The sequence below is a fragment of the Wasmannia auropunctata genome, unplaced genomic scaffold (genome assembly GCF_000956235.1).
Source record: "Wasmannia auropunctata unplaced genomic scaffold, wasmannia.A_1.0 LD334196.1, whole genome shotgun sequence".
NCBI lineage: Eukaryota > Metazoa > Arthropoda > Insecta > Hymenoptera > Formicidae > Wasmannia > Wasmannia auropunctata.
Genome location: NW_012028694.1, coordinates 1,178,174 through 1,193,830, shown reverse-complemented (window position 1 = coordinate 1,193,830; position 15,657 = coordinate 1,178,174). Strand labels below are relative to the sequence as shown.

Sequence of the window (15,657 nt, the reverse complement as noted above, 5' to 3'; positions counted from 1 at the left end):
TTTTTTTCTATAATGCACAATGAAGCAATCACTGTTGCATTAATTACAACTTTATTGAGCATTATAGAAAAAAATAATTCAAGACTTTTTGACTCTATTTTTTATAAGGAAGGGATTTTTTAAAATTTAAAGAAATAGCACTATATGATCAATGAGCGCTATTTAAGAACTATTTTGTTCTATAATGCTCAATAAAGCAATAATTACTGCAGTAGTAGTCGCATCATTGAACATTGTAAAAAAATAGTTCAGGACTTTTTAGGCTCATTTTACAAGAAATAACGCCTATATAATTAATAGGCGCTATTTAAGATACACCCTGTATATGCATAATTGACGAAATTTTATAGACAAAACAATCGTGCATTATGTTTCATGGATTTTGCACAGCAATATGAAGTGATTTTTTTTCTTTGCAGATGAAGAAGACATTTTGGAATACCAGTTTCTACACAAGTGAAGATCTTTGTTAAAGTATACGTATACTGATGATAACGCGACCAATTGAGCGAGTGGTCAAGGTATATTTCCATTGACTTTTTGTTAGTTGAATGGAAGTAGCACACGCGAAACGTATATTTATATATTTAATAGGCCAATTTTGATAAAATATCATAGAAAGTAAAAAATATTAAAACTCGTAATAATAATTTATGTATATATATATATATATATATATATATATATATATTATATATATATAACGGCTAATCCAATAAAAGTATGGCCATAAAGGTCATCGTGATAATTAAAGTTTGACAATTTTGCAATATCTATATACCCACATAATTCTCCGACTCTTCAAATGACGTTTATGAAAATGACAATTTTGTATTTGAGAAAATTCGAGGGGGAGGGGGGGGGGAGAGAAAAGGAAGAAAAAGAAAGAATAACGGTGGATAACGAAAGAGGTAGCAGAGGCTTATTTAATTAATCGAAAGGGACCGATGCTAGATGTTTCAAAATAATACAAAAAGCATATCCAATGAAGAAATTTAAAAAAATGAATGTATTTTTCCGTTATTATATACATTTCTAGAAAATTCTCGAAATCTTAGTCTTAAAAAAATCTTAACTTAAAAAGCACGCTTGAGTGTTCACTGCATTCAGTAACAAATGAGAGCTAATGTGATTGGGATAAATCGTATCGTATCGATATACGCGTACAAATTATGTATTATACGTATGTACACGTATATCGCATTTTACCATACCGAGCATTTGCTCACAGGATTCATAGGGGAACCAGAAGGGCAATTGAACACCTGAGCAAAGTCTTTCGAATTAGAGAGCGTGCCGATCACTCGAAATCTACCGGGCGAATGTAGAGCTGTTTTCAGCTTATTTCTCGTCGCTTCGGGACGCATTGAACCACACCACACCTGAGCAAAGTTCAGAAAGAATAATTGTTTTCCCGTCGCACTCATTCCGGGTAAGGTCTCGTCTTCCTTTTCGTTCAAACGTAGCCATCTCTCGTACGCCTACAAAAAAAAGGCACAAATTTTTCAATTGATAAAATTAGAATCTTTAATTCGAGATTTATGGAGGAAAACTTGTGGAATGGCCTATACCCTAAATGCTTGCTTAATGCCGCCGTTATCGGCAATATTTTCCCCTTGCGTATTAACACCATCAATCTGCATTCCAACTTCCGTCACGGTATAACGCGCGTATTGATCTGCAAGGAGAAACAAAGGCAAAAACTCCCGATTAATGGGATTAATCGATAACGTCTATTGCGTGTCGCGCAATATTTATTGATCAAAGAGGAAATTTTATCTCTCTCAATACCAATGAGACATTGCGCTCGCCGGTGAAAACCATCGATCGCCTCATCTTTCCACCACCTGTGAAGGTTCCCATCTTTGTCAAACAGTCTGCCTTTATCATCAAATCCATGAGTAATCTCGTGTCCAATCACAACACCGATTCCACCATAATTTAAACTTCGTGGAAAAAATCTGTGATAAAAAGGTGGCTGTAGTATACCCGCTGGAAACACTAGAAGACAAAATGAAAATTTTAGATAGTTGAGACGCAAAAATGCGACAAAGATAAAAAGCCTCCTCTTAAATAAGAGGATCTACAACTGACTTATCTGATTTTTATTGCGACTGTAATAAGCGTTAACGACCGCTGGAGCAGTGTTCCACAAAGATTTATTGACAGCGTTGCCAAGGCGAGCTTGTTCGACTCTGGTTAAGTGTTGCAAAATATTTAAAGTATTCTCAAAGTACTTGTCCGGTCGAATTATAACCTGTGTTAAAATAATAAATAATTAATTATTTTAGTTAACAACTCGTCTCTCTCTAGTGTAATCATACTTTGTTACGTGTCGTTACGGCGCGCGCGCGCGGCGCAGGCAGACGCGCGTCTTAACGACGACATTTTATATATAAAGGTACGTTACGTCTTTGTAACGCTCGTTCAATAAATGTGACTGTAGAATAAAGTCTGGATAGCCGATTCTCAATGACATAGCGTTTACTTTTTCAGTCGCCAAACGTTTTGTTTCGTTGTCGATCCAAGTGATTCTATCTAGTAGCTCTCTAAAGGATCGTTGTATCTCTCGAGTCATCGATAATGTCTGTCGATAAATGAAACAAAACCTGTGTGTGTCCTCTGTGCGTTCAGCATATATTCAATAGAGGAAAGATATCCCATTTCCATTTTTCCTTCTTCCCCTTTTCTTTTATACAAATTGTACTAACAATAAATCACAATATACTCAACCGTACTTTTTTAAGGAGGATACTCACGTCGTTTTTACTGTTTTCATCGAAATACTTTTTGACAAACATCGAACCAACGGCCATATCCATGTTAGAATTGACTTGGGTTACGCAGTTTTTCCATCTTGACGGTGCTTGTTCTCTACCGAACAGAATATAGTAAAATTTTTGTTTCACTTCCTGGAAGCGATCGTCCAAGTTGTTTACTCTGTGTCGTACAAATCTCCATAAGAGATAATTTGCCACTGTTCTGCAAAAGTAAGGTAAGAAGAGAGATTATTCGTAACGTTTATTTTATACGCATATTATTATGCGAATTAAAACTACAAGAAGAAATGCAAATGTAGGAAGGTAAAGTTGCAACATGTAAAAATATCTATAGTGCACCTAGGTTGTGTCTTTGAAAGTAAAACAACCAAATCTTGGATGTATTGCAACGCGAAGATGACAATTGGTTCGGAAAAATGTATCGGTCGAGCCAGGACGATCGATAAATAACGACGCCAATCGATTTGCGGCACGAGTGCTCTCAGTTCACCTATACTCATTCGTTGATAGAGCTCTGAAAAATTTCGTCTTTCGTCCGGTGACGATGTAATCTACGAGATTGGAGATTAATAATTGTATGTGAGAGGCAAACAAACTATTATATACGATAAATGAGAGGAGGGAAAATGACATATAATAATATACGCACCGACGCGAGTTGCGTTTCGAATTCAACCAGCTCTTCGGCATCAATGGTCGCATTATCTGAGGATGCACCAAGTAAGATTGCGATTCTCATTAAGTAATCCTTGTATGCTTCTAGGTAAATCGCGTTGGACGGTTGAAGGAAATAATCCCTTGTAGGAAGTCCGAGCGACGTTTGATCAAGCTGCGAACGAGGATCGGAGTTAATTTCTCTGTTCCTTATTTTATGGCAAGACAAGGCGCACGATACGATGATTGAGTTACACTGTTACCTGTATCACGTACTTGTCGCTGTTTTTAATATCTGGACCCACCCATTCAGAGATTAATATGTCATTATTATACAATCGAAGTTGCGCGGTCAAGAAAAGCCAGTCGAATTTGTCGGGATCCCAATCAGGCTTTAAAATCGGCCAACCTCCAAGTTGATCCAGAAGCTGAATGAGTGGTCGTTCCATACGTTGCTCCAAGATCTCTAGTCATATTTTTACCACGTTAAAAAGCGCGCGCCCGCCCTCTCCCCTCTCCCCCCCCCCCCCCACACACACACACACACACACACACACACACACGCGCGCGCGCTAATTTTCCTACATACTCGCCTACTTACCGTAATTCATGCAACTTTGAAACAGATGTTTCGCCTTTATTATAGCATCGTTTATCTCACCAGCGTCGACATCACGCGGTATCGGGTCCTCTAGCAATTCTCTCAGTACAGAATCCAGCGATTCCCTGAGCATCTCGAAAGTATCATAGCCGGCTTTGTCTTTCGGAATAGGATTTTGTTTCGCCCAATTACCACAAGCGTATTGATAAAAATCTTGACACGGATCCACGCTCTTGTCCATGTATTTCAGCATTATTCGAGCTACATTCAATAAGTTTACTTATTTAGCTGCGACTTTTCTTTCATATTTTACTGATAAATTTGAAAAAAACAATGGTATATTTTCGCAAGTATACTTTCTATTCTATTTAATGCGTCAGCGAGAAATTTCAAAGAGTAAAAAAAAAAGATTGTGGCTAAATTAACATAATATAATATATACCTCGAGCCTTTCTGATACTTGTAGCGTCCTCTTCGCTTTTCCAGAATGTACGAAAATCAGGCATTTCATCGTTCTGGATCGTAATATGTCCATCGGCCACCGATAACCATGTTTCATTGATGGAAATGGAGAAGGAATCTTCCTCTTGGGTATTTGCTGCTAATTCCCCTTTCGATCGTTTCTCGATACCTATATATTCGAGCGAATCTGTTTTATTGTTAAATGGCATCACTTCTTCTTCCTTTCTGAATATATTGAAAAATTCATTTAATTCGCGATTTAATTGAAATTTGTTTGACGATAAGAATTAAAATGCTAAATCAATGTATTGATCTTTAAGTAATATTTTTATATACTATGTATGTAACTCGTGAATAATGATAGTTACACTTCGTTCCACTACTTTCATAAGTATCGTCTCTCAACTCTCTCTTCTTCCGGAGATAGTAATCGCCTAAGAAATTTTCTCCGACAGACCGTGTATTGTTGCTTTCAATTGCGTCGCCATTCTTCACCTATGCAAAATTTAATGGCAATCGAGGAGATCCTTTAATATCGAATTAATCGCTTACACACACGTACGAATTGCGTACGCGATATACGCACACACATCTTTGAGATGATCATGATAATGATCATTGTCACCCTCGTACACTAAAATGGCACCGAAAGAAAAAAAGAAATTTAATTCCATTTATTTTTACTATGTATATAGATACTTTCTTCTTTTTCTTCTTTTTCTTTCTTTTACGACTATTTACGTTGCGTCTATTTGATTTGACATCGCGTCGATAAACAAATTTTTATAATTAGAATTTGTATAAATACAAGTTGATATGCAGATTATGTTGCTAATGAATTCTTTTATCTAATATATAAACTTCTCTCTGATTCTTTTATAGATTCAATATATAATATCAGAAAATATTGCAATTAAAAGGATGAATTTATAATTGTTACGATAGATTTTATAACTATTAAGTGAATATCGTGTGCTTAGAACCAACTTGTTTCTGGGAATTGCGAAAATTATCGATATAATGACACTGACATAATGACAACTTCCTAATAGTTAGCAACACTACACGTCCACATTTATTTACCTGCTTGATTCTGTCGATTCTGTCGTACAGTCTCATGTAGTCTGAAGTCAAGAAGGATCTCTCCGTTCTATTACTTTTCTTGTCTGATTCTTCCCTCGAAAGGGAATCTGCCAATTTGTCATTAGCTAAACCAACGTGTGCACGAGATGAAGACATCGTCCGATCGACCCATTTGAAACCATCCCTCGTGTGGTTCTCCTGAAAAGGTTCGTGTTGTCTTGGGGATATTTTCTTGCCATTTATGGCATGTGTGGATAATGATTGTAGACACTCAAGGACATGGGAATAGAACAGGAAGATGAGAGAGAGAGAGAGAGAGAGAGAGAGAGAGAGAGAGAGAGAGAGAGAAAGACTAATTGTAAGATAAGACTAAGACGCGAAAATGAAAAACAGTAGGAATATAAAAGGAGGAAAAAGGGTTATTTTTTAATCAGAGAACCAAATTTGGGATCGTCTTGAATTAGTTTGGAGATTAAGTACCCCGATGTCTCTTTTGCGTCGGTGGGGCGATTTCGATCGAAATGAAGGATGCGTGTCTACAGGCACGTAACTCGTTTTCATATCGGGAAGCAAAAGTCGGTCCTCTTCTTCAGTTTCTTCTGCCATACGCTCTACGTCGTTGTGACTGGTAGCTGATAATGTATAATTAATTAATTTCAATTTTTGAAAAGCGTTCTTATAAAACGTATCGCAATTAGACAACTTTTTTTATTTCTATGCGACGTCAAGAAAATATCAATATACATATTCTGACTTGTTTAAAAAAACACAGTTCAACAAAAAAAGAAAACCACTAGAATAAGATTAATCAGTCTTGTTTCCCGTAATTTTTTGGAAGCCAAATCCAAATACGTTTGTAAAATTGCTCTATCACGTCACAATGTTAAGAAATGTGCAGGAAAAAAGTACTATTCACATATTTCGTCATATCATAACTTCAAAATGCGATGTGCTGATGGAGAAATGTTCTTGCAATCAAAATTAGGTATATTGTTAGAAGTTTCAATCTTCAAAAGGAATTTTTTGCTGTTGTGATTAACAAGTTTTTTATTGTTAAACATGGAGTCTACTGTGGAAAAACTGTATGAATTAAATCATTCAGACAATCTACCAAACGGTTTTCAATTTTGTTTATTTCGCGACTTAAGTTTTTTTTTAATCGCTGACTATAAATCCAATATCAAAATTGTCAAACTGCAAATGGCGAATTCAATATAGCAGATGTCAAAACTGGAACAATGTTTAAAAATGTGTGTGCGCGCGTGTGTGTTTATATATAAATTTTATATTAGATTTGTATTTAGTGATTTAAAAAACTCAATTTAATTCATGCAGCTTTCCCGCAAAAGACCGGCCTATGTTTAACCGGCCTTAACAATAAATAATTTGTTAAGCATAATTCCTTACACAAAAAATTCCTTAAAAGCACTAACACTAATTAATTTTGATTATAAAACATTTCTTCAGCATATTGCATTTCGAAGCCATAATATGACAAAATACGTGAAAATAGCCCTTTTCTGCAAATTACCTATAAATTTTTCAAAATCATAACGTGATAGAGTAATTGTACAACCAGATTCGGATTCGGAGTGTCGAAAAAAATTACTTGGGAACTGACTAATCTCGTTATGGTGTTCGACAAAAAAATAATTTTTTGTTGAACTGTGGAAAATATATACTTTTACATGTTACTTTAATATTTTGTTCATCTCTTTATTTAATGCGATTGCAAATAATAATAAGACGAAACTGATTAAGATTTTTGGTTTCGTAACACACATCTATCGATGTGATACTTAAGATGGAATATGCCATTTACAATTAGTATATTGAAACAGATTTAATCCTCTATCGTTGAAATGAAGACATTAACTAAAAATTGCTATATCTATAATATTGTGAATAATAATGGAAACTCTTAATTGTTTTTTCATTAAATATGTATATTCGCGATCATAGAACTTACGCCAAAAGACATTTTCGATTTTCTCCTTGTCCTGTTTCTGCATCTCATAAATGGAGACCGCACGTGAATCGGAAGTTTTGGTTGTGGCTTGAAATCGCGATAGAGCGATAAACACTATAGTGATTGGCAGCAACACAGCGGGTATGAGAAGCATCAGTTTGACACGAAAACGCCGCGCTTCACTTCCGCCAGTACACCACCTGATTTTTGCAAAAGATTCACTCACTTGTTAAAACTACGAGAAATTTGTATCGAATTGTGTGAGAAAATAAACATGGAACTTTTCACACACTTGAGTCTACCAGTTTCCTTATCAATCGCCAATCTGCACGATGGACATGGTCCATCGCTACAGAAGTCATCGTCGCTGAATTGGTTCAAGTTACTGCCACTTTGCATTTTCTCTGAAAAGAATTAAACCTATCTCCATTAGATAAGATTAATCTAGTATATCACGTACTATTTATTAAAGTAGAGGGAAGAAAAAAAGAGAGAGAATATATTCCGTTTGAATTATCTATTTAGGTTTATTAAAAAAATAAAATTTATCCATTTCCATTATCCATTTACTGACCAATTTGTATGTACAAACTATATAGATTTTGATAATGGTAGAAATTAAAAAAAAATTTTTTTATATAAGAAGGAAAACTAATCAAAAAGCTTCTGGATCATTCTCATCCAATTCAATTCAGCAAAAGGAAGTAAAAATTGTGTTTAAACAAGAGAGAAGAAAAAAGAAACATACTATTATTTTTGTAATTTTATATGATAGACTCGAAATATACTGCGAAATTTTCGCGATGTAACTAATTGTACAGATCCGATCGTTCAACTCACTCTACAAATGCAATTACAGCTTATCCCCACTCAACTAATCTTGAATAATCACAAATCTTGAATGACAATGTACTCGCGCGGTGTTAAATGCGCGCCAAAGTCGAGCAGAGAAATTGCGTTACATGCCCGTTTGTCTTCGCGATCAAAGCACAAATGTCGAGAGCGCGAGTGTCTACGTACTCTACGAGAGCAAATCTGCCAAGCGGCCAGATTTGTACCAGAATAATTTACATACGTAAGGTCGCAACGCCCGTGTAATCGCGAGATCACGCGAGAGTAGCAACCAGGCCGACCGGAGAGACACACGGCTTTGTACATGGCACGCACACGTTGAGAGACATTTTACGCGCTCCTTACATCGAGTTACTCGAGTCAATCGACCCTAATAACTTGCAGTTATCGTTCAATAACACGATACGCCATATTTCACATTCTACGCGCGACCCCTCGTTATTATTATTGAGTCTATCTCGTCATTCATCATACTGATCATTCTCCGTTCCAACTTACCAACGCGACGTAACGCGATATCTTCTAACATCTTTATATGTATATTCATATAACGATAAATCAGATATATAAAAATAATACAGAGAGACACGCAAAATACAATGCCAATGATATATTTGTTCGTTTTTTAAATTGTTCCTTGGAATTCAGTTTATAATTAGAATTATAATCTTTTAATTGGCTATTGCCTACTCACTTTCATTATTCTCTTCTTCGATAGGATAATCATCATAGTTTGGTAAAATGTTCCAGCGAAATCTATTGTAATCGTTTATACTCATCTTTCGTGGGATGACCTTCATCGTTATTAAAGTCCTATCAGTCCCGTCCGTGACAGAACTGCGGACACGTGTTAATATCTTGATGATATATAAATGACTGATTCATCTGATTAATTCTTAGTTCTTAAATAATAAAAAGTACGTTAATAATAATTTTTATCATCAAAATCATTTATCTTAAATCGTTTATATCGATGAGATAATAAATTCTTTTATTTAATTATGAATTTTGAATTACATTCGATATATGAAATCGAATTAAGTTATTTTCCTCTCTTTCATATCTAAAGCTATTTTTTTTTTTAATTATGCACTTGAATTTTCTCCAAATTTAAAACTAATTTTTATGGTTATCGATACACATAAGTAATCTGAAAAACGTATCGAGAGAAGTATGTTACAACAAATATTACTTGAAAAAATCGAAAAGCAACAACTATGACTTGAATTAACATTTTAAATGGAAAATTTGGGCGCATTACTATTGAAACGCGCATTAAAGAATTAAAGTTTCAAATTACTATAATGTGCACGGTAAAAGCACGCGCGCAAAAATTACAAAAAAAGATATATATCGTGTGTACACTTTTGATGATTCACTGTATGAAATAAACAGAGTCATACACGCGCAGAGAGTAAAATGATTGCATTTGTCGCAAATAGTAAATTAATCTACGATTTTATCGAAACATTAATTTTATTAATTAAAGCTTAAAAATATCCATACTTTTACATACTATTTGTTGATACATTTAACTATCTCGTAACAGATGCTTTCAAATTATGGTAATGAGTGTCATCTATACAATTTTGCCGCCTAAGCGCAAAATAAGATGGCCCTGCATACGATATCATTGAACTGCCCAAACATTCCTCTCCAGAGTATAAAATAGCATACTGAAATTTATATTTATATATGACATAAATTAATCGATATCGATAGATCGCAAATTAGTGTGTAAAATTAAGCGATAGCTAAAAACAAATGCGCGCACGTTATAATTTAATTTCTTGTGTAAATAAAACGTGGTTGGATTAATAAATAACCATTTGGTCGTAATTTTATTATTATCGCTATAGTATAAAATGTCGAAACGCGTCAAGGCGAGTCGTAAGAGTGTTTTCATCAGTTGCTACGTTGTAAAACTTGTAAATTACCTGGCCCTTTGTAATCGCTCGTAAAGGTGCATCGAGACGGATAAACAAGCGACCGCTAGACACCTTGTACACCTTGCAAGGAACTAATGGATTTCTGTGTTGAAAGCGAAAATTACAATTCAATACACCGTTGTTCAATTTCAATTCGTGTGGCTCCTTATTGATCCAATGAATTTCCCGCGTTATCAAAAAGTCAGAATATAATGCTGGATGAGTTGTACCACCTACCTACCATCATAAGAATACTATTGATAATTTATTTTCAATAAAATCTTGATTTATTTTCTTTACCCCATGAGTGGGGTACCATACCACGTACCACTGTAATAGTATTTGACTTTTGATCCTTGCTAAATACGAAATAAGGCTTGAGACAACCAGCAATTTTACATCCTTGCCCTATTGTCCGTTTGTGAATGCCATTGTGTCTACCTATCAGCAGTCCACTATCGAGATCTATGTAGTCACCAGGTTTATCTGTTATATACTACACCATCATTACAAAATCATTATTATTACATCCATCTTGCGTTTTATCTTATCAAAAACAATTACGACGAATTAGAAGAGAATCTTTGTATCTTTTACCTCTGAAATAAAATCTTGAAACTCACGTTTTCCCACGAAGCAAATACCCATGCTTTCCCTCTTCCGTGCTATTTGGCACAATCCTGCTTGTGTAGCTATCATCTTTACGTGACTTTTTAAATAATTCCCAAGAGGAAACATGCAATGTCTCAAGGTTTGTTGTGGCACTTGACTCAAGAAAAACGTTTGATCTTTATTGTTATCTTCTGCCTGTAACAAGCGTACATCTACAAAATTATAATAGTCCCATTATCACTGTTAATTAAAAAATATTCAGTTGCTGGATTAATTTTACTTAGTATAGGATACTTGCTAGTGTTTGCTTTATAATTCTCTAGATAAGGCCCAAAGCTTGTTTTAGCGTAATGACCTGTTGCAATTGCATCTGCTTGAAATCTATTACGTGCAAGATGAAAAAATTTATCAAACTTGATATTCTTATTGCATAAAATATCTGGATTCGGAGTATATCCATTCTGATATTTTTCCACCACATCACTGAAAAAATTTAAATAAAAATAACGCTGTCCTCATTCGTGATGCAAACCTGCCTGAAAAAGTTCAAGTACCTAAAAACCTCATTCCAATATTCTTTGACAAAGTCAATCTGTATCAAAGAAATTTCCAATTTGTCGCAGATCCATCGGGCGTCATTATAATCTTTCTCAAATGCACACTTTCCTGTTTCTTCTCTACGGTCCCAGTTTTTCATAAATATTCCAATAATGTTGAATCCTTAAAAAAAGTAATGTAACATATGTATTCTTGTATGACACGTATATTAATGAAACAGATAAAGTTAGAATTTTCTTTACCTACCTTTGTTTTTAAGTAGAAAAGCTGTCACGGCGCTATCAACACCACCAGATACCCCCACAACAACATTTCTAATCATCTCCATGGAACAATTGATATAGATCTTGATGGAGTATATCACTTTTTTTCGTAAACTTTTTAAGCGTATTAATGACCCTACACGGAATAGAATGAACATTATAGATGATTTAAATACATATTTGAAATTACTGTGGCGCCGCATTGTATATAAATTAAAGTATAATAGTTAAAAAATTATGCGTAACTACACGTGTTACTATGATAAGTATTTAAGTGCCTTCGACCGATGACAATTATGAAATAATTGTTTTATATTATAATACATGTAAACGACAATACATACACTTTTTTATGGACGCCTCTTCCACCGGAAAATCCAGCCGATGTGGAGTCTATCTTATATGTCCTATGTGCAAAAAGCGATAGAGATTTAAATCGAATAAATTAATACTTGTCGAGATTTACCGATAACACAAGATGAACGCACATTGAGCACAGAACGTCGAATTGAACGGTTAAATTTTGTCTAATTGTAAAAGCGCAACGAACGCACGTTCAGCATTCAGGATATCTAGATTGCAAGAGTATTGAGTTATACTTATATACAAGCCACAGACTTGAACGTACTAACTAGACTGCCTACTCTGTCGCTATTTTTGATGCTAGATATGAGGACAGACATTTCTATAGGTTATATACTAACACGTATAAATGTAAAAGTGGAGTAGTACATACATATACTTTTCACGTATCACACACGCGCGCGCGCGCGCGCGTGTCACTTGGATCACGTGGTATACTCACTGTGAGCACACATATGTGACATATGCAATATAGACGTAGCAATGTCGGCTCATTGTCAGAGATTTACTTTTGTCTCTTTCTATTTTATACAAAACCGACTGGACAGTCTAGTTAAAATGTTAAAATAAATAGAAGTCTGTGAAAGAGGAAGAAAGGGAAAGAGAGAGAAACAAACCGGCCACGCCGGATGAACAGCACGGACTAATGCGGACACGCGTATGTGCTGTATTTTGTACATATCATACACGTACCTTGGCGAGGCTCACGTGGCGAGACTCCTGCACGTCTGAAGGGAGCGGGAGAGGGATGAAAAGAATCTCCTCTCTTCTCGTATGCTCGTATTTCTCCGGATGACTCGCTCTCTCCTGCTCTCTCCGGTCCGGAGTCCATCCTGTTTTAAATCGAGACCGCAATAAAATTTTGCAACATTGCGCGACCCTCAACTCTTTGAAGAAATCGCAGTCGTGTTGGAGAATGATCTTGATGACAACCACGTGGCGGATTATTTTCCTCGTTCTCGGTCGCGCGCTTCAATCGTTTGTCATGACTTTGTGCAAGTGCCATACGTATGTATGTATGTACGTAGTAAGTACGTGATTTGAGACTCGCGCGTGAGTCGCTGAGCAAAGTCCGTCGGCCAATCGACGCACAGCTTTCTCCGATCCCGGTCAGCGACCAGTCAAGCTCATTGAGAGATAAACATACGTCATACGACGCATACGGCATAGCGCACAGCGGCTGAGCGGCACAGTGCACGTCACAATGTCGCATGGTGCGTCGTAACATGTGCGAGACGAAATGTGAGGAAAAGCTGTGACGCCTCGAATCGCGTGCTACGGCACTGCACGGCACGTATTAAAAAAATGCAAAGTCACCGATGGTCTTTCGACAAACGGCGCGATCTTATTGCGGCAGCAAGCCGTTTTGCGCAGTTCCCATGACCCAGATTACAATGGGGGGTTCGCTCGTCTCTTGGAACAGCTGGGTGAGCGGTTGGCTACGAGATCGCGGTCGCGGGGAAACGCTCGGCTACTCACGCGTACCGTGCCGCGCACGCGCATGCCTCTTACGCCTTGCTGCGCCTTGCGCTAGTTGCGCCTCGACGCGGCGCAACGCGATGGCAATTCAGGACCGTGCGTACTGTTGAGATTTCTTCGACATTCTTTGGCGCCCCCTTAATTCGTGGAAGGAAATATCGAAATTCGGATATGGATATATTGAAAGCGCGCACATGCACGAGCCAAACTCGTTTTACGTTTGCAATTTTCATTTTCATTGCGAGACGTTTCCGCGAACAAATCCAAAGATAAAAGGCCAAAGCTCGAAAAAGTAAATGGTACTGATCGCGTTGTAGAGTAACACTAGTCGAATATCCCAAGTATTTGTCGTGCAAATTTTTGTTTGCCTGACAAAAAAATAGTTTGTGTCGATTAGAACCTCATCATTCGCGAGAGAGAGAGAGAGAGAAAAGAACGTCAGAACGCGCGAAATACGCGCGCTTTCGCGTTTACATAATTTAGATCGCGCAGTAGATTGTGTGATGCCAATAAATACCAATCGTCTGTAATACATGTATATGTAAGAACAATGTATATTGTCGCTGAATTTATGCGATTTATAGAACGAAATTGTTCTTATATCTCCGTTCCAATCAATTTTGAACGCGAAATACCTATAGCTCGCTCACGCGCGTGAGACTCGTTGGCGAGTGATTCCGCAATGCGAATCGAATTTACCGATGACAAGCGCGTATGCACACAACAACCGCAACCAACTGTCGCGGGACCTTGAGTTGGGATCACGAAAATTAGAAATGTTTAGGAAGCAACAATACGCGCGCTTCAATTTCAATTTCTATAAATTCGGATTTGCCCACGTATCGTTTGCTCCGATCGGCGGTGAATGTCGCTTTTGGCCACAATAGCCACATTTCTGGCGGCAAAGCACTCTCCACTCTCTTGAATCTCGCGTCTCGTCTCTTGTCAGTCTTGTCTTGGTGTCTTGATCGCGCTGTGCCACCGCGGCCGTGATCGGCTGACCGGTCCTAGACGAACATCGCTCGTCGCGCCACGAACGGCACGGATGGCAGCGAGCATCGTGGGAGGTGGAGGCGCTAGTCGGTAGCAGCAGCACCCGAGTGTGGTTGGTAACAGAAACGACGCTGGTCGCGCCAATACGCTCCTGCGCAGTATCTTCCCCCACTATTGTCTCTCGTCCCGCTACGCTGCGCGACCAGTCGGTTCCTTGTTTGCCATCACAAAATCCAATAGTTTGCCTTGTATCGCTGAAGGAGTAAGGGTGCGTGCTTCGGCGATTTCACGTACGCCGCGTACGCGTCTTATGGAAAAGTGCAGTGAATCCAATGAATCCAATGTAAAGCGCGCCTCTCGCTTACGCGAAAAATGTACATTATCCCGTGTTTGTTTACCCATACTACGAGATTTCGCCGTTGCTGAGGAGTGATTTCGCGCGCGCGCGTATTCGTGGAAGCGAGAACACAGTGAATTCCTACGGGCAACCGGACCGACCGGCCCGTTAAGGCTTTGTCGATTTTTTGGTCGTGAAGAAACAACGAACTAAAGAAGAGAGTGAGACAGAGAAAAGGAGAAAGGAAAATAGGTGTGGAGCACACAGAAATTACGCGAGAGGGAGGAGGAGTTGAGTATATGAGGAGAAACAGAGTGAGACAGTGAGAAAGAAAGAGAGAGAGAGAGAGAGAGAGAGGAGAGAAGAAGAGAGATAGAGTGCGCGCGCGCGCGCGCGCGCACGAATGCTGCTGTGTACGCGGATGCGTACGTGTGTGTGAACGGAGCGAGCGAGCGCGCGAACGCGAACGGAAGAGGAACAGAGAGAGGTGAAGACGACGAGTGAGAGAGAGAGAGAGAGAGAGAGAGAAAAAGGAGAACTCTAGTGTAAGGGTCGATTATACGTCGTCGAGAAGCTCGACCGCGAGGGAAGAAACTGGTGATACGCATCGAGGGTATACCCAACCAAAGGTTCCTCCTTTGGCGGCGGCGGCGGCGGTGGTAGTAGTAGTAGTAGTAGTGGTGGTGGTGGCGGCGGCGGCGGCAGCGGCACGGCAGTGGCGGC

At 38.0% G+C, this 15,657-nt stretch overlaps 3 protein-coding genes across 12 annotated transcripts in view; 1 reads left to right on the top strand and 2 right to left on the bottom strand.

Moving 5' to 3' along the window:
- LOC105459410 (segment polarity protein dishevelled homolog DVL-3) overlaps window positions 1-615 on the top strand; it is a 9,694-nt gene extending 9,079 nt beyond the window's left edge. The window contains exon 11 of the mRNA XM_011705408.1: window positions 420-615. Coding sequence (XP_011703710.1) covers window positions 420-460 — 41 coding nt within the window. The 3' untranslated portion in view covers window positions 461-615. The remainder of the gene's footprint in view (window positions 1-419) is intronic.
- Window positions 616-981: 366 nt separating this feature from the next.
- Window positions 982-10,010, bottom strand: LOC105459408 (endothelin-converting enzyme 1-like). 6 transcript variants are annotated; one of them, XM_011705398.1, is made up of 18 exons: window positions 9,918-10,010; window positions 9,096-9,238; window positions 7,842-7,953; window positions 7,550-7,749; window positions 6,061-6,212; window positions 5,581-5,778; window positions 4,866-4,992; window positions 4,478-4,666; window positions 4,036-4,296; window positions 3,698-3,900; window positions 3,430-3,609; window positions 3,120-3,331; window positions 2,760-2,982; window positions 2,411-2,587; window positions 2,095-2,257; window positions 1,792-2,001; window positions 1,572-1,678; window positions 982-1,481 (listed from the first exon to the last, which is right to left on the bottom strand). In XM_011705398.1, the coding sequence occupies exons 2-18, from the start codon at window positions 9,199-9,201 to the stop codon at window positions 1,206-1,208; spliced, it is 3,096 nt and encodes a 1,031-aa protein (XP_011703700.1). In that variant the 5' UTR covers window positions 9,202-9,238; window positions 9,918-10,010; the 3' UTR covers window positions 982-1,205. The 6 variants fall into 6 exon arrangements, with proteins under 6 accessions (XP_011703700.1, XP_011703701.1, XP_011703698.1 ...); XM_011705399.1 differs by having other exon boundaries at window positions 9,908-9,993; XM_011705396.1 differs by lacking the exon at window positions 9,918-10,010 and adding an exon at window positions 9,419-9,772 and having other exon boundaries at window positions 9,096-9,303.
- LOC105459409 (mitochondrial tRNA-specific 2-thiouridylase 1) lies at window positions 9,859-15,445 on the bottom strand. 5 transcript variants are annotated; one of them, XM_011705404.1, is made up of 10 exons: window positions 12,407-12,474; window positions 12,251-12,334; window positions 12,107-12,169; window positions 11,746-11,898; window positions 11,496-11,661; window positions 11,240-11,424; window positions 10,927-11,153; window positions 10,658-10,825; window positions 10,339-10,566; window positions 9,859-10,077 (listed from the first exon to the last, which is right to left on the bottom strand). In XM_011705404.1, exons 4-10 carry the CDS (start codon window positions 11,825-11,827, stop codon window positions 9,937-9,939), a joined length of 1,197 nt encoding a protein of 398 aa, XP_011703706.1. In that variant the 5' UTR covers window positions 11,828-11,898; window positions 12,107-12,169; window positions 12,251-12,334; window positions 12,407-12,474; the 3' UTR covers window positions 9,859-9,936. The 5 variants fall into 5 exon arrangements, with proteins under 5 accessions (XP_011703706.1, XP_011703707.1, XP_011703709.1 ...); XM_011705405.1 differs by lacking the exons at window positions 12,251-12,334; window positions 12,407-12,474 and adding an exon at window positions 12,819-15,445; XM_011705407.1 differs by having other exon boundaries at window positions 10,658-10,815; window positions 10,953-11,153; window positions 12,251-12,488.
- Window positions 15,446-15,657: the final 212 nt, after the last annotated feature.

Bases quoted from the DNA above. Each gene is read 5' to 3' on its own strand.
- LOC105459409 (XM_011705405.1), bottom strand. From the start codon at position 11,827: ATGGAGATGATTAGAAATGTTGTTGTGGGGGTATCTGGTGGTGTTGAT. The intron at 11,425-11,495 runs GTACTTGAACTT...AAATTTTTTCAG, and splicing joins TATTGGAATGAGGTTTTTAG to TGATGTGGTGGAAAAATATC. The intron at 10,826-10,926 runs GTAAAAGATACA...ATGATGGTGTAG, and splicing joins TTCAAGATTTTATTTCAGAG to TATATAACAGATAAACCTGG.
- LOC105459408 (XM_011705398.1), bottom strand. From the start codon at position 9,201: ATGAAGGTCATCCCACGAAAGATGAGTATAAACGATTACAATAGATTT. The intron at 6,213-7,549 runs GTAAGTTCTATG...ATACATTATCAG, and splicing joins AATCGAAAATGTCTTTTGGC to CTACCAGTCACAACGACGTA. The intron at 3,610-3,697 runs GTAACAGTGTAA...CCTCGTTCGCAG, and splicing joins GCGACAAGTACGTGATACAG to CTTGATCAAACGTCGCTCGG.